General features: G+C 48.2%; 2 protein-coding genes and 1 non-coding gene across 3 annotated transcripts in view; 2 read left to right on the top strand and 1 right to left on the bottom strand.

The window, feature by feature from the left end:
* The first annotated feature begins 510 nt into the window (after positions 1-510).
* Positions 511-1606, top strand: LOC133376289 (heat shock protein 30C-like). The gene has a single exon (XM_061608141.1). It carries the CDS (start codon positions 629-631, stop codon positions 1286-1288), a length of 660 nt encoding a protein of 219 aa, XP_061464125.1. The 5' UTR covers positions 511-628; the 3' UTR covers positions 1289-1606.
* Positions 1607-3459: 1853 nt separating this feature from the next.
* NAPRT (nicotinate phosphoribosyltransferase) overlaps positions 3460-20582 on the bottom strand; it is a 42485-nt gene continuing 25362 nt past the window's right edge. The window contains exons 7-13 of the mRNA XM_061607098.1: positions 19113-19253; positions 16020-16104; positions 15182-15262; positions 14424-14526; positions 12978-13135; positions 6862-6969; positions 3460-4489 (exon numbers count right to left, since the gene is read on the bottom strand). Coding sequence (XP_061463082.1) covers positions 4430-4489; positions 6862-6969; positions 12978-13135; positions 14424-14526; positions 15182-15262; positions 16020-16104; positions 19113-19253 — 736 coding nt within the window. The 3' untranslated portion in view covers positions 3460-4429. The remainder of the gene's footprint in view (positions 4490-6861; positions 6970-12977; positions 13136-14423; positions 14527-15181; positions 15263-16019; positions 16105-19112; positions 19254-20582) is intronic.
* LOC133375935 (5S ribosomal RNA) lies at positions 12665-12783 on the top strand. The gene has a single exon (XR_009760346.1). It is a non-coding gene; the product is annotated as a 5S ribosomal RNA (ribosomal RNA).

The following is a 20582-nucleotide window of genomic DNA, read 5'->3' as shown; positions in this document are numbered from 1 at the left end:
TCATAATCAGTTCTTTAGGTACAAATCCTGCACCCTGCTCTGCTTCCATAAAAAGATCCGTCCACAATTGCTATTATTATAATCACCATCGCTTCCATAGTCAAATAACTGAAACAAGCTACACGCAACTTTAAATAAATCTCCAGGTACCCTACAAGCACGTGCTCTGGCCTCTTTCTAACTTCACTGCAAAAATGCCTTTTTGCAAAATGGTAATAATGCATGGGCAACTTTTATTTTAATTGCAACAATGAGCTGTCTTTGCGTCCAGTCCTGGTCGCTCGAAACCCCCCCCTTCTTACAAAATAATAAAACATCAACAAACTCAAGGCCCCCTTTTCAACTCCCGAAGAATTTAACGGGAGACGGCTAACCGTCACAGATCGCGCCGCGTCTGCAGCAGCCCCGCTTGCAAACCCGCCGTTGCAGAAGCGCTTGCAAGAGCCGCCGCAAGCCAAGAGAGGTCCGGGTCGGGCCACGCCTCCTGGCTCCGGGTTGCTGCCAGAAGCTGCTCGGTCTTTCGCGGCGGCTCCTCCCACCATCCCGCAACAAGGCGCCGAAAGTGCAGGAAGGTGCCCGGGGCGGAGAAAGGTGCCGAGCACGTTCGCGCGTTGCTCGACGGCTAGGCATGGCGGGCTACTCCCGGGACAGCCGCTTTCGGTCCAGCCGCGCCACCACGCGGGGCTACGGCCGGGATTCCGTCGAGTACGTTCCGGTGGGGCTGCCCCCGCGCAGCCTCCTTGACCAACTGGTAGTCGACATGCAGAACCACCTGGAGGAGATGGAGAAGATGCGCGTCGTGCTGGTGGACGCCTACCCGTGCCTCTCCTCGTGGGGGAGCGGCGGCGGCCGAAAGACCCGCGGCTGGAAACTCGACGGGAAAGAGGACGACGACGATGACGGTACCAGCAACTATCGGTTCTGCCTGGACGTGGCCGGCTTCGCCCCGGAGGAGCTGGGGGTGAAGGTAGAAGGGAGGAAGCTGACGGTGAGCGCGAAGCACGACAAGAAAACGGAGGGGGCGGACGGTTGCGTCTCCCACGAGTACCGCGAGGTGCGCAAGGAGATCCTCCTGCCGGGCGACGCCAACCTCGAAGCGCTGGTGTGCAATTTTTCCCCCGAAGTGGGGCGCCTTCGCATCGAGGCCCCGCGCCTGGCTCTTCAGTCCACCGAGGAGAGGACCATCCCCATCACCATCTGCCGGGAGCCCGACTCGGTTGGTCCCAGCCTCCCGCCAGGGAAGGAGACGACCCCCGCTACCACCCCCGAGAAGAGAGCTGCCGTCTGAGAGGGAGCTGGCCGGCTAGCCCGGCTGAAGCTTCTTGCTACCCTACTCGCCAGGGATGTTGTGAATATGTTTTGCGCCTCTTGGCGGAGCGCTGAGGCTGGTTGCTGTAAGACCACTTTTTGTCCATTTTCAGCGCAGTTAAAAGATAAAGGGACCTACGCGAAAAAGTGCAAAGATTCTCTGGCGTGCCTTCTGACGCCGTTGCTGTTGACGTTTAATAATAAAAGTTGAAAACCATTTTTGTTCTTGCTGACGTTTGTCTTTAAAAAGTGAATGTAAAAGTTTGTTGGCTCATTTCAATAAAGGAACCTTTTTGTATCTGGTTTTTAATTTCTTTTTAAAAAAATACTACTTTAGGAAACTTTTAAAAAGCTTTTCCAAGTTGGAAGGCGGCTCCATGCAGCTTTAACCGTTCAAAATAAATCCCAGTAGCAAGAGATGCGTGTGTATTACTGGGGAGGCCATTCAATGTGAGGAAGCCTTTGAAATGATCAAAACTAGGCATCCAACCCCATAAAGCTGTGGCTAAGGGAGCATACTTGCATAGCCCAGAAAACCCCAGGTTCAATCCCTGCAGATGGGGCTGGGAGAGACCCCACCTTGGAATACTACAAAGTGGCTGCCAGTCAGTGTAGAACATGCCTGGGACACTGGTGTGGTGGGCCACATCTTCCATCTCCCCCTACCTCTCCCTGCTGGCCAACTCTGGCAGGTGGCTAGGGCCACCCAACCCTTCAGTCAGTGATGGCATAAACCACCTGGGGGGACCACACAGTGGTAAGTGGGCAAAGTATGGGACTCTTAAATGCAAATGTACTGCCTTCAAGTCAATTCCGACTTATGGCAACTCTATGAATAGGGTTTTCATGGTAAGCAGTATTCAGAGGGGGTTTACCATTGCCTCCCTCTGAGGCTGAGAGGCAGTGACTGGCCCAAGGTCACCCAGGGAGCTTCATGGCTGTGGGGATTTGAACCCTGGTCTCCCAGGTTGTAGTCCAGAACCTTAACCACTACCTTTGTCCAAAGTAGGCTATATTCCAGCCATGCCAGAGTCACGTTTCTGCATGTACGCCCCTCCACCCAGGCAAGTGAGGCGTTGCTGCAGTTAACACATTCCATCCAAGCAAAAGCACTCGAAAGGGTGTAGCCTCTGGGAGGAGGTATCGGCTGAGCATAGTCCCAAGGGCCAAATATTGAGGCCTGGAGGGCCACATTTGGCCCCCAGACCTGATTTCTTTCAATGAACAATACAGATAACGTGGCAGGACTTGTACAGACTTCAGTTGTTGACAAAGCCCGTGGCCACTCCTATCTGATTAGACCTTGCCGTCCTGTAAGTCTCCCCTGAGCGTTCTGGGCTCTTCCAAAAGGAGTTACTTCCAGTGCATTCAAGACTTTTGGCATCCTCTGTGGGGTTTTGCTTTGGAGCAACAGAGCTCTTCTACCTGCACCCTCTTATTGGACAACTTTAGAAAGCAGCTTCAGTCTCAACAGTGTATTGCTGTGTGCTGGTCTGGGTGGGTGAGTGCACGCATGTGCTGTTGGCACAAAATGAGTTGTGCTCTTTGGGCTCCAAGCCTGTGCCTTTCAACCTTGAAGCAACTGGCTAGTTTTTGGAAAAGGTGCAACATGATAGGTGAATGACAGAACACTTGCACACGGTTTTGAAACTTAGTTTACTCCTTGCATTAACTTGCTTGGGTCAGTCCCCAGCACTGCCTCTCAAGAGCAGACCCTGGAAACGGGCAGCCTTTGCATTTGAACTCCCATACCCCTTGCTGAACACCAAAGTAGTACCATGGCAAAGAGCCAGCAAACAGATATCCCCTACAAAAGATTTGACTCCTTTCCCAATAGTTGGAGAACAAACTGATTTGAATCCCCAACTAACTGCTTCCATCCCACCAGCAAGAGCGATTGGGTTGTTACTCCTACTCAAAAGTAGACCTACTGAAATTTAACAGACACAACTAAATTAGGTTCATTAGTTTCAGTGAATTTATGCTTAGCAAAACTTATTTGGATATAACTAATAGTCCTGGTAGTCATATTTTAATCCATATTGTAACAGATACTGATATATACATCAGTCTGTGTCTATCAGAGCTGCTTAATATGTTTTTTAATGTTTTTAACCCTTTTTAAAAAGTTTTTTAAAATGTTTTTAACGCTGTTTTGTCTTAATGTATTTTAAGATTTGTTTTTATGATGTTTTAAAGTTTTTAGTGCCTTGTTTGCCGCCCTGGGCTCCTGCTGGGAAGGGCGGGATACAAATTAAATAAATAATAATAGAATAAGGATTAGCACTATTTATTTCTGTGTGTACAGTAGCACAATAATATATATTCATATCTGAAAATGGTTGGTCTCTGCAGTTCTATGTCCTGTAAACAGCATGTGCAATTTGATCAATCAGCTACCCAAAAAAATTAAAAAATTAGAGTATAAATGCAATCTGATCTGTTCTGACACAGGTACAAAAACCAGTATCAGTAGCATTCAAGGCACTTTTCTTCTGGCTCTTCCACATTAGGTTAGCCCAGTTTTACTGTTCCTGTTTAGTATCACATAATCTCTCTAAGACCAAACTTGGGTGGCTGGTGCCAACAGCTTATCTGTGTGTGCTGCAGTCTTAGAGTGCTTCCAGACAACCTGTTTATGGAGCGTTCATCCTGATTTGTTTGCCTCACTTCCTCATCGCAAAAAGTCAGATCTCTTGGGGAAGTAGGCTTGGTGCACAAGACCTCCAAATAAACTATAATTGTGCAGCCTGAATTTGCCAGTATGTGATTGAATCCCACCTGAAAATAGCGAGTCTGGGAGCGCCCTTAGCAATGGGCCAGGCTCTGAAATGAACTGGATTTAGCCTGTGGCGTCTACACATTGCCTATTCCCAGGTGCTCTGCAACGCTTCATTCACAAGAGACTCTGCTCTGTACCAGCCACCCAATTCCCATGTTGGCACAGCAGCCTGTGAAATACAAAGCCATAGATCCCATTTAGCGCATCATGTAAAAAGAGACATTTCAGTTCTTCAAGGCACACACAACGTGGTGCATCCGTAGGCTGCCGGCAGGATTCAGTGCACGGTGCAGAGAGGAAGCTGGCCTCCACTCCTAGCACGGACAACGGCTTTGCGGTTCATGAGCTGTTTCTCTGAAGATCGAGGAGGAGCAAATGGAGCTTTTCTGTCACAGCCACCTGAGAGCAAGGGAAGTCAATACAGAGTGAGAGAGGGAACGCTTACAGAAAGGGCTGTAGCTCAGTGGGACAGCACGTGATTTGCACGCAAAAGCTCCCAGGTTCGATCCCTGCCAATTCCGAGTAAAAGGATCTTGGACAGCTGGGCAAGACCAACGCTCTCTACTTCCCAGGCGGAGACATTGGAAATCCACTGCTCATCAGAAAGAACAGGATTGGTGCTTCTAGAATGGTCTGACTCAATATCAGGCAGCCACAGGCTCCCTTGCACTTTCTGCCTTCCCGCCCTCTGTATCACAGAGGCAACAAGATGCAAATGGGCTGCAGAATCAGATCCTACATACCCAACCACTGCTGTTCTTCACCCTGTCCCTATGTCCAAGTAACAAAGTCTGCCACTGTATTGCAGCTACCTCTAGGTAGGAGCACAGCAGCTAAATATAAACCTAAATAACAATGAATGAACTTGTAAGGCTTGAAATAATAACAGGAATTTGGATCTTGAATTTTACTGTGCATACAATCTGCGGCCAAAGTTTATGAAGGGTAAGTTATTGCAAGAAACACACATACAGTGCAACGAACGAATTGCCCTTTTCAGACCCCAGCAGACCCCTTGTTTTTTTCCATGGATAGAGTTTGTGCTGGCAAAATAGGTTTGTAAGAAATTTGAGGATGGGATGGATATCTGCACAACTGTTGCTATCATGCTCCAGCCTGCCTCCTCTTGTTGGATCTTGAGGTTGGCGGGGCCAATGTAGTGCATCCTCAATTGTTACCTTTGCACAAACAGAATGGATATGAAAATAGTTTCTTGATATTAACAAGGGATAGGGCGAAAGGGTATCAGAGTCATGGTCCATCTTAAGCCACAGATGTGTTGGAACTGGTGGGCCTCTAGATGTGGTTGGACTACAACTCCCCTCATCCCTGACCACTGGCCATAATGGCTAAGGCTGATGATGTCCGAAAACATCTGCAGGGCCACAGGTTTCCCCATCCCTGATATGAGCTTCTAACAGATCCGCCCCAGGGCTTCATAAGCGGCAGATGATGGTAACTATCCCATCGGCTGCTGTAGGCTTTCTGCAGTTAATAGTCAGTATAACACTGCAACCAAGAGGCAAACTAGAATTCCATGGCGCCGCCTGTCTGGCAGAATGTTGAACATGCCAAATTGCTATGAGGGGTTGTCTTGTGTCTGGAGGGAATTTAAAGAGCATTCTTATTATTGTTCCTAAAAAGCTTCTTCGAGCAGCATTAATCATGGAACTTCTGGGGAAAATACCTCACAAGCTCATTGTGGCTGGAAAATAGCCCAAGGAGTTCTTCACCAAAAAAGGTGTTCTGAAGCACATCACCAAATTGAAGCCATAGGGCCTTTTTGAAGTTTATTAGTCATGTCTGCACTAAAGTGGGCAGTTGTTCTATTATCTGATGTTATGAGTTTGTAACAGGTATTATCATTATGCTCATGTAAGTGAAATTCTGATCATTGTTTTATGACATGTTCTAGATTTTTTGAGTTAGCTGTTTTGCATAATTCGACTTTTATTATTTATTTAAAACCATTATATATAACCTGATACACGACAACACCCTACACGAGATAACATACTCTTACTCTGGATTAAATATTCCAGAACGGAGGGCAACATGGTGCCCTTCATTTGTCATTGGACTCCAACGCCCATCAGCCCTGGCCAGCATGGCCAATGGTCAAGAATTATGGGAGATGGAGTCCAACATTTGGAGGGCACAATAGTGGCTATCACTGCTCTAGAATAAACTAGCCCAATTGGCTCTTATTTACAATCCCTAATGCAAATTAGAGAAAATCTGCCAAGAGGCATATAAAAAGCAAAAAATAGTTGTGTTGGTGCATAAAGAAAAAAACTCCAAAATCCACAGTTGGAAATGGACTGCCTTGCAGTAGATTCCAGCTTATGGTGGCCCTAGGAATAGGGTTTTCATGGTAAACGGTATTCAGAGGGGGTTTACCATTGCCTTCCTCTGAGGCTGAGAGGCAGTGACTGGCCCAAGGTCACCCAGTGAGCTTTGTGGCTGTGTGGGGATTCGAACCCTGGACTCCCAGGTCATAGTCCACTACACCACTACACCACAGGGCAATCCCATTATTAGAACCAACTAAAACGTCACAACAGCTTGCCACACTTCTGTTACATTTTGGTTTGGTCCCAATAAAAGTATTGCCCACATGCCAATAGGTTGGTTTTTCCCCCCACCCTTTCAACATAGTTCATAACTTTTGACCACACTTTACTTTGTCCAATTCTGGGCAAGATAGGGAATTTAAAAGGATAGAATTAATCCACATCAAGAGATTCTGCATTTACATCATAAACCCGTACCTGGTAGACCTCTGGATTCCTCAGTCTTTTATGGACAGGGTTGAGCTTGTTCAAGGAGGCTTGCGCGTGGTCCTTGATCTCCACAAGGCTGGGGAGTGGCTGGCAAACCTTTGTGGTGGGAAAGGCAGAAGGAAAATATTTAAAAACAAAATGTTATTCTAGAATCGAGCAGAATCGTAAGAGCCCTTCCTGGCTCAGACCAAAATCTCATCTGATTCAGGAGTAGGGAGCCTTCTGTCAAGAAACCAGGACCATCCCATGACATTTTGGCTGCCTGAGGCGAAGGACAAGATGGCGGCCCATGATCAATATCTTCCTCTAACACAGCATCCTCTGTTACACCCAAGGACAGTTTAAGGCTAGGCTAGGAACGGGGAACCGTTTTGGCCTGTCAGAGCAGATCTTGCATCTCTTCCCACCCTGTGGCCCAACTTTGACAGGTGATTGGGGCCAGCCACCTCCTGCCCACCTGTCAAAGATGACCTGCAGAGGTGAGAGAAAAGTTCTGCTTTGCCAGTGCGTTCCTCACAGGGAATGTCCTGGTGAAACAGCACCCAATGAGATGATGATGCCTAGCATTTATTGCCCGCCCTTCACACAGAGGCCCCAGGGTGGGTTACGGCAACCTTAAAATACAGTATTAAAAACAATTAAAAACAATCAGAATCAAAATACTGAACTCTCCATTCACCAGCTGATGAGCGGAGGGGTAATTCCTGCTCTTTGCAGGGGTCTGCTTTGCTAGCGTGGCCCCCACGGGGCCGGATCCAGCACCTGGCCTAATGATTGCCCACCCTTGATCTAGTTCAACAGACCTGGCGTGTATAACCGAGACCTGGGTGGGTGATCAGGGAGGAGTTGCTCTTTCCCAGATCTGCCCACCTGGGTATATGGTTCAGCATTATGGTAGAACCGAAGGACGGGGAGGCGGGGTTGCTGTGGTCTATAGGAGTTCTTTCTCACTCACCAAGCACCCTGTCCAGGTGTCGACTGGCTTGGAGTGTCTCCACCTTGTGCTGGGCCAGAGAGACAGACTGGGAATTTTGTTGGTGTACCGCCCGCCCTGCTGCTCAACAAATTCCCTAACTGAGCTGACAGAGGTAGTCTCGGAGGTATTGTTGCGGTCCCCTAGACTATTGGTACTGGGGGACTTCAACGTCCAGGCCAAGACTGCTTTATCTGGGGCGGCTCAGGACTTCATGGTTTCCATGACAACCATGGGGCTGTCTCAATTTGTTTCTGGCCCAACGCATGTGTCGGGACATACCCTTGATTTGATCTTCATCACTGGACATGGAGATGGTGATCTGGAGGTTGGGGACTTATCATCTATTCCTTTGTCACGGACAGATCACCGTTTGCTGAAGTTTAGGCTCACAGCAGCCCTTTCCCTCTGCAAGGGCGGGGGACCTATTAAATTGGTCCGCCCCCGGAGACTAATGGATCCTGAGGGTTTCCAAAGGGCTCTGGGGGTTTTTCCGACTGAGAAGACTGGCGCTCCTGTCGAAGCCCTGGTTGAACTGTGGAATACGGAAATGACCCAGGCGGTTGACACGATCGCTCCCATGCGCCCCCTCCTATACAGAGCTCATACAGCTCCATGGTATACCTTGGAGCTGAGAGCGATGAAGCAAGAGAGGAGGAGGCTTGAGTGCAGATGGAGGCGAACTCCCGATGAATGCAATTACACCTTGGTAAGTGCTTGTTCTAAGCAGTATATAGTAGCGGTGAGGGCAGCAAAAAAGAGATATTTTGCTGATACTATCAAGTCATCACTCTCCTGCCCAGCGGAGCTCTTTAAAATTGTGCAAGGGCTTTTACATTCTGGCCCTCGGGATATTATAGATTCATCTGTAGCCCGCTGTGATGAGTTCGCCGAGCACTTCCAAGATAAGATCGCATGCATTCGCCGGGACTTAGACTCCAATATTATAGCAGTTGGACCTAATGAAGTATCCAGATCACGGTCTTGTCCTCATTTATTGGATGAGTTTCAGTCTGTGCAGCTTGAGGATGTTGACAGGATCCTTGGACTGGTGCGGGCGACCACGTCTGTACTGGATCCTTGCCCCTCTTGGCTGGTGAAAGCTGGCAGGACCGGAACCGCCGGCTGGGCCAAGGAGGTAATAAATGCCTCTTTAAGAGAGGGAGTGGTCCCTGACTGCCTAAAAGAGGTGGTGGTGAGACCACTCCTGAAGAAACCCTCCTTGGACCCAGACAACTTGAACAACTATAGACCTGTGGCAAATGTTCCGTTTCTGGGCAAGATCCTGGAGCGGGTGGTTGCCGGCCAGCTCCAGGGGCTCTTGGATGACACTGATTATCTTGATCCATTTCAATCTGGTTTTAGGCCCGGTTTTGGCACCACAACAGCCTTGGTCGTCCTGTATGATGACCTCTGTCGGGAGAGGGACGGGGGAGTGTGACTCTGTTGATTCTCCTTGATCTCTCAGCTGCTTTTGATACCATCGACCATGGTATCCTTCTGGGAAGACTCACGGAGTTGGGAGTTGGGGGTACTGCTTGGCAGTGGCTCCGCTCCTACTTGGTGGGTCGTCACCAGAAAGTAGTGCTTGGGGAACATTGCTCGACACCCTGGACTCTCCATTGTGGAGTCCCGCAGGGATCGGTACTGTCCCCCATGCTTTTTAACATCTACATGAAGCCACTGGGTGCGGTCATCAGGAGTTTTGGGGTGCGTTGTCATCAGTATGCTGATGACACGCAACTCTATTTTTCCTTTTCATCCTCTTCAGGTGAGGCTGTTAACGTGCTAAACCGTTGCCTGGCCGCGATAATGGACTGGATGGGGGCTAACAAACTGAAGCTCAATCCTGACAAGACCGAGACGCTGTTGGTGAGTCCCTTCACTGCTCAGATGGAGGATGTTCATCCTGTTCTTGATGGGGTTACACTCCCCATGAAGGAACAGGTTCGTAGCTTGGGAGTTCTTTTCAATCCTTCCTTGTCTCTCGAGACCCAGGTGGCCTCGGTGGCACGGAATGCTTTCTACCATCTTCGACTGGTAGCCCAGCTACGTCCCTATCTGGACAGTGACGACCTCGCCTCAGTTGTTCACGCTCTGGTAACTTCTAGGCTGGACTACTGCAATGCGCTCTACGTTGGGCTGCCCTTGAAGATAGTTCGGAAACTACAGCTAGTCCAGAATGCAGCGGCCAGATTACTGACGCGGACCAGAAGGTCTGCTCATATAACACCTGTTCTGGCTTGTCTGCACTGGCTTCCTATTTGTTTCCGGGCTAAATTCAAAGTGCTGGTTTTGACCTATAAAGCCCTACACGGCATGGGACTGCAATACCTGGTGGAACGCCTCTCCCAATATGAACCTACCCGTACACTGCGTTCAACATCTAAGGCCCTCCTCCGGGTGCCATCCCATCGAGAAGCCCGGAGGGTTGTGACTAGAACTAGGGCCTTTTTGGTAGTGGCCCCCGAACTGTGTTATAGTCTCCCCAATGAGGCACGCCTGGCGCCGACGCTGCTATCCTTTCGGCGCCAGGTGAAAACCTTTTTATACTCCCAGGCATTTTAAAGTGTATTTTAAATTGTATTTTATAGTGTATTTTATCAGTATTTTCATTATTGTTGTATTTTGACGTTGTTGGTTCTTTGTTATTGTTTGTTTTGATCTTTGATTTTGTTATACTTATTGTATTTATATATTGTGCTTGTTTTATCTCTTATGTACACCGCCCAGAGAGCCTTTTTGGCTTAGGGCGGTATATAAATTAAATAAAATAAATAAATAAATAAATAAACATCCTGTCTCCAGCAGTTGCCAGCTGGACTGCCTCTAGGAAGCCCACTAGCAGAGCATGAAGGCAACAGCCCCCACCAACCAGGGTTCAGAGGCAGACTCCATCTAAACCTGGAGATTCTATCTAGCCATCAGGGCTAATATCTACTGAGAGACCTCTCAACATCCATGAATTTGTCCAGCCCTCCTTTTAAAGCCCTCCAAGCTAGTGGCCACCACCTCTTACGGCAATTCACCTGCACCGCTGCTAAAGATTCTCCAAGCCTCCCCTTCGAAGTCTATCCAGCTTCAGCCGCTTCTCCTCCTCTCGGCGTTGGCAACGTTGTCACTCGCAGTGGCTGCCTTGTTTTCCAAGCAAACACAGCATCCTCCCCCCCCCCCCGGTCCTGACTGTACCAAGTCACCCCCGGTCTTGTTCATGCTCTCATGAACACCCGAACGAAGAGCCCTGCTATTATTATGATGATTATTCTATCCCGCCCTTCCTCCCGGCAGGAGCCCAGAGCAGCAAGATCATACCAAAGGCATATCTAGTCTAGGATCCTGCTCCGGACAGGGGCTGACCAGAAATCTCTGAGAATCTCAGAAGCAGCACACGATGACAGACTCATCTCTGAGACAGTAGATACGCAGTCATTGAGGCTTTGTAATAAACACGTCTTCTACGAATTTGCCCAATTCCCTTTTAAAGCCATCTAACCTGGGGGCCATAGGATATAGGAAGGTGGCTTACACTGAGTCAGACCAGTGGTCCATCTAACTCAGGGCTGTCTATACTGACTGGCAGTGGTTCTCCAAGGTTTGAAACAGGGGTCTTTCCCAGCCCTACTGGGACGTTCTGCATGCCAAGCAGATGCCCTGCCACTGAGCTATGGCCCTTCCCATCAGTATCTTAAAATTTAAAATCCTACCCATAAAAGCTTAGCTTGTCCCCATCATGTTTGTTTACCACGTGTTTCTTTACAAGGGAGTAGTCCTTCATCTGAGCCCCATCCTCCTGCAGCAATCCCCCAGCAAACCTATTTGCTACCTGGCCAGGTTCAAGGTACTTGCAATAATTCATAAAGCCCTAAACAACTTGGCCCCAAAGTATCTTAAGGACCGGCTGACTCCCTACGGTCCATCTCGATCACTGATGGGGTACTCTTAGTGGTTCCCCACATGGCCCCAGAGGTTCAGTTGGCCCCCACTAGGGACTGAGCCTTTAATGTGGTGTGGAACTCCCTGCCAATAGAGGTTTGGCAGGAACCATCCTTTCTTTCAGGCGTCTCCTGAAAACTGAACTTTTTAAACAGGCCTTTTAATATGACTTTTATTTTCCAACCAATGCACTACCTATGGATGCTTTTATTAATTTTTTAATAATGTTTTATTGGGGTTTTTTAATAATGTTTTTGTAAATGGTAATGCCACCTTGATACACATTTATGAAAAGTGTGGCTTATAATTATTTAAATCAATAAATCAATAAATCTGAGCAGTATAATCCAGACAAAACTGACCACCCCAGTGAGAAACTAGGGCTTTCTTTCATTTAATGTGTAAGACTTATGGCCAAATATTACTGCTGTTCTCCACACCATGTGACTGAAGCATGTCCCATAAAGCAATCATTGCCCAGGCTCCCAATCTAGGATCTTCTGACAAAACCTGACACATTATCTCCCATTTGGGTTTTTATTCCACCATATCGAGAAGGCTCAAGGCAAGCACAGGCTAACGAAAAGGCAAACCATTGGCAGCCTGAAACCAATCTTGTCAAGAGACGACATATGAGGCATCCCCCATGGCTTGGATGCCCAGCCCATACCCACCAGGAGCTGTGCACTCCATCCTATGCCCCCCCCCCAGGCCGCATCTCCCTGTTGAATTTCTGGTGCCTACTGAAGACCTTTTTATTCCAGAGGGCATTGAAAGTCATTTCTGATTGTATAGTTTTCAGCTGATTTCACTTTTATTGTATTGTTGAGTTTGATGTACACCACTTAGAGACAACTGTGATTAAGCCGTATGTAAATTGTCCAAGCCTACGGCCATACTACCCTGAACACGTCCGATCTTGTCTGATCTTAGAAGCTAAGCAGGGTCAGGCCTGGTTAGTACTTGGATGGGAGACCACCTGGGAATACCAGGCGCCGTAGGCTTAGAGGAAGGCAATGGTAAACCACCTCTGAATAACTCTTACCATGAAAACCCTATGAATACATCCAAAACGATTCACAGGGTCGCCATAAGTCGTAATCGACTTGAATGCATATCACAACAAAATTGTCCAAATGAATAAATAAATACGATTTCTCTCTCTCTCTCTCTCTCTCACACACACACACACACACACCTGCCCATCTTTGAGGTAGACACGGTGCAGGATTTCCACAGCTGTGGGAGTCACCTTCCCAGATTTTCCATTTGTTCCTACCAGCCAGAACTCAACCTCCCGGCCAGCCCTTGGAGGCGGCTCTTCCTCCAAACTCATGAGATCCATACATGGGAATCCTGCAAACGACAGGAGAGGATGCAAGCATGGCCAAAGGAGAACACGACAGGGCAAGGAAAAGATGTGTGCGCAGGAGCAGGAAGCAGCCGGTGGCTGCAGTTCTAAAGAGACACTCAAAAAGTCCCAATCCCAAAACAGGATGGGGGCAGTGTGAATGCTTCATAAGACCAGAAGAATCTTGCTGGATCAGGCCAAAGGCAGCCCATCTAGTCCAGCATCCAGTTCTCCCAGTTGCCAACCAGATGCCCCAATGGGAAACTAACCAACAGGACCTGTGTGGAACGGCGCTTTCCCCAATTGTGATTCCCAACAGCTGGTATTCAGAGGCATATTGTCTCTGACAGGGGAGGGAGAAGATAGCCACCGTGGCTACTGGCTAAGCTAGTCCTGACCGAACTATTGTTCAGGGAAGACATAGCCTGATGGAATTTATCCTCCACAACCACATTGCAAAGGATGTGAGCTATCCAAGAGTACAAATGCCCATGAGGACCGTCTTTACGTTAGTGTAGATGGAGAAACTAAGAAATCAGAGTTAATGGCAATACAATATATAAACTGCTTTGATCAGACAACCTGCTCTTTATCCACCCAGCCAGCATGCCCAATGGTCAGGGATGATGGAATAGGTCATCCACAAGTCCCCACTCTTGGTGCACCTTTTTTGATCCTTCCAAAATAGTCTCCCAGGAAAACAAAAAATCAGTCAAATATTGATTAATAATTCTTTAGACTTACGCACAGCAAGAGAAAGTAGAAAAACTATTTTTGGTACAATTGGTGTTTAGACTGCTGCTCCTTCGAACTGAACTCAAGGAGCTCTGAGTAGATAGTAGCGGATATCAGGACCGCTCTCCTCTTGAGGCCCAGGACAGCTGATGTCAGTCAGGGCAGACAGTAATTTGGCGAGATCTGGGGTGGGGAACCTTTTCTAGCCTGAGAGCTGCATTCCCTTCTGGGCAACCTTGTGGGGGCCACATGCCAGTGGTGGGGGAGGCAAAAGCAGGCAAAACAATGAATGTCAATGTTGCCTTTGCACAGCAGGCTAGTTTCTACACATACCTCTCCGCAGCCACCAGCCAGGCAAGCGAAAGGCATTGCCAGAATTCAAGGGTGTTTTCCAGCCAAGCAAAAATACTTGAAAGGCCAGCGAGGGGCATGACCTTGGGAGAGAGGGTGTGGCACGGTGAGAGTCCCAAGGGCCAGACAGAGAAGCTCAGGGGGCCACATTTGGTCTCTGGGCTTGAGGTTGCCCACCACCAACAGGACCTGGCGTTCAAACCTCACCAGCCGCATCCCAGAGCCTGTAGACCTGCTTGCTTCCTGGGAGGGTCGTCTTCTCTTTGTCTTCAGTCACCTTCAGCCTTGGACAGCCCTTCACTTCCACCAGCTAAAGGGGGACAGACAATTAATGACAGCAGCCCACTCGTTTAGGGCAATGGTGATGGAGGGAACGATGGCAGACAGGTGGCATATACATTAGGGGAGCATATATGGATTGCTATATTGAATACAGTGCTCTGACGAAATCTCTTTTAAATAATTAGATCAACTTTTTCGCAATTACTGGACCATTAAAGCAGCCTGGTGTGGATGGTGGGGACGAAGGAGGAGTGGAAGGTGGCTGGTAAGTTGGGGAGCGTGAAGGAAAAGGCATGGAAGAGCCCCTAAGGCGTAGGGCTCCCCAGAATAGGTATCATGAAGTCAAATGGTGACAGTAAAGGCCTTGCTTGTGCACGAGTGTGCTTATGCTGTAAAGGGCGAGATTACGAAGCAAATGCAGGTTACAGAACCCTGGAAGGTTTTGCCTTTTTTAAAAAAATAACCTTCTGGTCCTCAAGATTAAAAAAGTGCAGGCAGCTAATGCTACCGGCATAAAAAGGTAAAATTTCACAAGATCTGAATGCTGCATAACAATCACTCTCCATGACTCTTAAGATATGTCTCTGTGGATCTGATATATAGGATCAAAGTTGCACTTTCAACTATCCTGATTCTCATGGGGGGGGGAAGAGAGAGAGAGAGAGAGAGAGAAGAGCAATTACCTTGTACACACAGCCCAGAGAAGTCTGAAGTGGGCAGGTCACAAGATGAGTCCCAATGCCAATCATGTCTATTTCATTTCCCTGGTAGGAGCACAGCAAGGGAGAACAATAAGTTACACACCCTTCTGATACAGGGATAAAAGATTCTCCTCTTCGCCCACACTGTCACCCCTGGGAGTTGCCAAGGGGCCAAGCAAAAGTCACCAAATGCCGGGACCAGCCCTGCAGGTGGGAGCGGAACCACCATCACTTCATGCCTTCAGTGCCACTCCAGCGGGACACCAACGGGATCAAAAGCCATCAAGAGATCCAGGCCAATCGACAGGGTTGCACAACCCCTGTCTCTCTCCCGGTACAGGTCATCAGCAACAGTGACCAAAGCTGTCTCGGTGCAGAACTGGGGCCTGAAGCCAAACTGAAATGGGCTGAAACAATCTGCTTCTTCCAAGCACGGCTGAAGCGGCATGGCCACTGCCTCTCAGTTGCCTTACCCAAAGGGGACATTAGTGATTACATGTTAGTTCTCACACACATCAGCGTCCAGAGAGGTCCTCTTTTAAGGAGAGGGGTGCACCATTGCCTCTTTCAAGGAGTTTGGGACTACCCCCTCCCACAATGAGACATTTACTGCCCCCTGGAGCCTTGAATCATGCACGAGGCAGGTGACCAGCAGGTGACACCAGGTGGGAGATCAAAGTGACATGGCACTCCTATAATAATAATAATGATGATGATAATGATAATAACAATAATTAATAATCTCCAAAGGAAAAAGAAGCATAAGGGTGCCACCTCCACCCCACACACCAAACTCGAGCAAGTGCACTCATGTCTTCACCTCCTGAGCAAGATCCTCAAGGTACTGTTCGCTCACATCATTGCTCACGGCGATGGGGACTGTTTCAAACCAGGGGACCTGAAAGCTGGATGGGAGGAGAAGCATAAAAGGGTCGTAAGAAGAGCCTGTTTGCTGGATCAGGCCAAAGCTCCATGTAGTCCAGCACTCTTTTCTCACCGTGGTCGACCAGATGGCCCATGGGAAGCCACAAGCAGGCCTTGAGCACAACCGCGCTCCTCTCCGCTTGCAGTTCCCAGCATCTGTCAAGCAGAGGTATCCTGCCTCCGACAGTGGAGGCAGAGCACAGCCATCGTGGCTGGTAGCTACCGATGGCCTTGACGTTCACGGCACAGTGCCCCCAACAGTGGAGAAGGAGCAGCCCTCTGCTCAGTTTGTCTACCCCACCTAGCCCAGTATGATCCGCTCTGACTGACAGCAGCACTCCAAGGTCTCAGCAGAGTGCAGTGTTTTCCAGACCTACGACCCAAGGTCTTTTTTTAAAATGGGAGGCGCTAAGGGATGGAATCTGGGGCCATCCACGTGCAAAGCTACGTCTGCCACCCGACAATGCAGGTCTTCAATATGTAACTAATCCCAACTGCAACATTTATGCTTCTGCAGAATTTGCGCTGTCTTCACAAGGAGAGGAGCCACAGCCCAGTGGCAGGGCTCTTGCTCTGAATGCAGAACAGCCGTGGGTTCAGTACCCAGGACTATGAAGAGGGCCGGGGAACCTTGTATTCCCCTTGTAGGCAGACTTCTGGGGGCCATGTGCTGGTGGTGGGTGGGGCCATATTAAAAAGTGGGAGGAGCAAAGAATGTGACTCTTACAGTAGCTGACACTGCAGCTACGCAGAAGCCAGAGGTTCCTATATGCATTCGCACACGCCACACATCTCTCCATCCCCCACCCAGGCAAGCAAGGGGCATTATCACAGCTTGAGGACACATTCCACCCAGGCGAAAAGCCCTTGTGGAAGAGGCAGAGCAGAGCCAGTGAGGAGCGTGAGCAGGGGAGAGGGCGTGGCCTGGAGAGAGTTCTGAGGGCCAGATACACAGCCCTGGAGGGCCGCCTTTGGACCAGGCCCTGAGGTTCTCTCACCTGAGCTATAACAGATTTGGCATCTCCTGACTCTAACTGCAACCCACTCCAAGATGTTAAGGGATTTGACGTCTTTGAAACCTAAAAGAGTCCTCAGGAGAGGGATTTATTTATTTATTAATTATTTGATTTATTTATTAAATTTACATCCCACCCTTCCTCCCAGAAGGAGCCCAGGGCAGCAAACGAAAGCACTAAAAACACTTTCAAACATCATAAAAACAGACTTTAAAATATATCAAAACAAAACATCTTTAAAAACATTTTTTTAAAAAAAGATTTAAAAACATCTTTAAAAACAAGGCATAAAAACATTTTGTTTAAAAAAACAATAACAAGGGTTAAAAACATCTTAGAAAGCAATTCCAACACAGACACAGACTGGGATAGGTTTCAACTTAAAAGGCTTGTTGAAAGAGGAAGGTCTTCAGCAGGCGCTGAAATGATAAAAGAGACAGCACCTGTCTAATATTTAAGAGGAGGGAATTCCAAAGGGTTAATTAGGGTCAGGTGAAGCCCTTCATTAACTGCACCCCCAAAGGATTAGGGCTTAAGACCACAATACCTGATGCAACGCCTCTCCCGATACGAACCCACCCGTACACTACGCTCCACATCCAAGGCCCTCCTCCGGGTGCCTACTCCGAGGGAAGCTGGGAGTCTGGCAACAAGGAAGAGGGCCTTCCCAGTGGTGGCCCCCTAATTATGGAATGATCTCCTTGACGAGGTGCGCCTGGCACCATCACTATTATATTTTCGGTGCCAGGTCAAGACTTTCCTCTTCTCCCAGGCATTTTAGCATGTGTTTTTTAAAAAAATTTAAAAAATGTGTTTTTAAATTTGTATATTTGTTTTTAATTCTTGTAAACCACCCAGAGAGCTTCAGCTATGGGGCGGTATACAAATGCAATAAATCAATAAAGGACCCTTTGAGCCAAGAAGGGGAAAGAGCCCCGAATCTGGCAGTGGGGAATGGGACTGGACTCAAGGTTTCTTCCCCTAATTCTGCTTAGGCCAGCTGTCCCCCCAAATGGTGCTCTCCAGCTCTTTTCGACGAGAACCCCTGTTATTCCTGACCATTAGCCATGCAGGCTGGGGCAGACGGTCTAAACATTGCCAACGAAATTTATTTATTTATTACATTTGTATACCGCCCCGTAGCCGAAGCTCTCTGAGCGGTTTACAACAATTAAAATTATTAAAAACAAATATACAAATATACAAATTTAAAAACACATTTTTTCAAAAAAAAAATTAAAAACACATGCTAAAATGCCTGGAAGAAGAGGAAAGTCTTGACCTGGCACCAAAAAGATAACAGTGTTGGCGCCAGGCACACCTCGTCAGAAAGATCATTCCATAATTTGGGGACCACAACAGAGAAGGCCCTCTCCCTTGTTGCCAGACTCCCAGCTTCCCTCCGAGTAGGCACCTGGAGGAGGGCCTTAGATGTTGAGCGTATTGTACGGGTGGGTTCATGTCGGGAGAGCGTTCCATCAGGTATTGTGCTCCCAAGCTGTGTATGGCTTTATAGGTTAAAACAAGCACTTTGAATCAAGCTCGGAAACATACAGGCAGCCAATGCAAGTGGGCCAGAATCGGTTTTATATCTTCGAACTGTCTGGTCCCTGTTACCAATATGGCCACTGCATTTTGCACAAGCTGCAGTTTCCGAACCGTCTTCAAGGACAGCCCCATGTAGAGTGCATTGCAGTAATCTAACTTGGAGGTTACCAGAGCATGGACAACTGAAGCCAGGTTATCCCTGTCCACATAGGGGCGTAGAAATTCACAAGTGAGGGAGGAGTGGAACGAGAGAAGCAAAGAACTCTAGGGATAGACTTTTGCACATACAATGGGGATGAAGGGGTTAAGCCAGACGCTTGCCATGAGCCCCAACTCTCAGCTCTGCAATGATCTCTCTCCTCCTCCATCCCCGCCTCGGAAATTCAGGTGGGGAGTGACCCGAGAAACAGTATCTCAAGACTCACTGCTTGCTGCAGGTGCGAAACGCTCGCCGTATCTCTGCCGACTGCTTGGCCAGGTCCCCGCTGTCCAGGCGGACTCCGATGGCTCTGTATCCGAGCTCGTTCAGCGCAAGGGCGACGGCACAGAAGTTTGGGATGCCGCTCCTGCAGGTGGGAAAGGGCCACAGTGGACCGTGAGGAGAGCCTTGCAGGTCTCGGGAAGCTCAGAAATCGGGCATGAAGGGGATAATCATCCCTGGGTTGCCCCAGCATTTGCTATCCAGTTATGCTAGACCTGAATTAGGGATGTGCCCAGTTAGGATTTGGCACTGAATGTTCCATAAATTTACTTACTCTTAACTGCTGAGGATTGCATTTTAAGGTAGCGAATTTCTGCAGCTATTTTTGAAAATGGACTTAAAAAAAGCATAGATTGTAAGAATGACAATTTATTGATATTTCCTTTTAAAAATATCAGTTTTATCCTTCAATATATCGATATTTCCTTATTGTTATTTATATCAATATTTTTTCTGAGTAAAAGCAGCAGCTAGCGGACACAGAATGAACTCAAATCAAGTTGCAGGAAGCCAGATTTCGGCTGAACATCAGGAAAAAAGTCCTAACTGTTAGAGTGGTACAGCAATGGAACCAAAGACTTAGGGAGGTGGTGGGCTATCCAAGTCTGGACGCCTTCAAGAGGCAGCTGGACGTCCACTGGTTGGGTATGCTTTAGGGGGTTGGACTCAATGGCCTTATAGGCCCCTTCCAACTTTACAATTCTATGAATCAATGCCAGCCTGTTAGGTTGATAGAATGCTTTCAAACTGGCACCGGCCAACGGATCCCATCTCTAACCTGAATATAGAGGTTCTGCTTAGCTATCACAAGTGGGACCTGCAACAAAATGTTGCAGTGCAGCATCCCCTCCTCTTCCCCGGAACTTGAGTGTCCCTGTTCAGGGTTCCAGCCAACTGCATCCCTCCTCCAGGATAGAAGCTGTTTGGGGCTCAAGCGGGGCATTTCACTCTCCCTGTCCCTGCATTTTCTATTTTTCTTTTCCAACTGGCACCCAACACTCCATAGCAACGCAGCACACTTAGTCTTCGCTGAGCTGTTCTGTTTTCTCAGGCCCTTTTAAAATTGTATAGTTGCAAATCTTGTCTCTGCTCAAGTATGCTGGTAATTTCCCCTTAGTGGTCCTGTTTCATATCCAATCCTGGCAGCAGTCCCCACATGAGTTCGCTATTAGAGGAGAGTGGTGTTTAAATAGTTATTTATTTATTATTAGATTTATATCCCGCACTTCTGCTCAGAAGGAGCCCAGGGTGGCAATATCCTTTGGTCTTTCTTTCTTTCTTTCTTTCTTTCTTTCTTTCTTTCTTTCTTTCTTTCTTTCTTTCTTTCTTTCTTTCTTTCTCTCTCTCTCTCTCTCTCTCTCTCTCTCCCTCCCCCCCTCTCCCTCCCCCCCTCTCCCTCTCCCCCCCTCTCCCC

This window comes from Rhineura floridana, chromosome 1, assembly GCF_030035675.1.
Source record: "Rhineura floridana isolate rRhiFlo1 chromosome 1, rRhiFlo1.hap2, whole genome shotgun sequence".
Taxonomy (NCBI): domain Eukaryota; kingdom Metazoa; phylum Chordata; class Lepidosauria; order Squamata; family Rhineuridae; genus Rhineura; species Rhineura floridana.
This window is presented reverse-complemented; position numbering and strand designations above follow the sequence as displayed.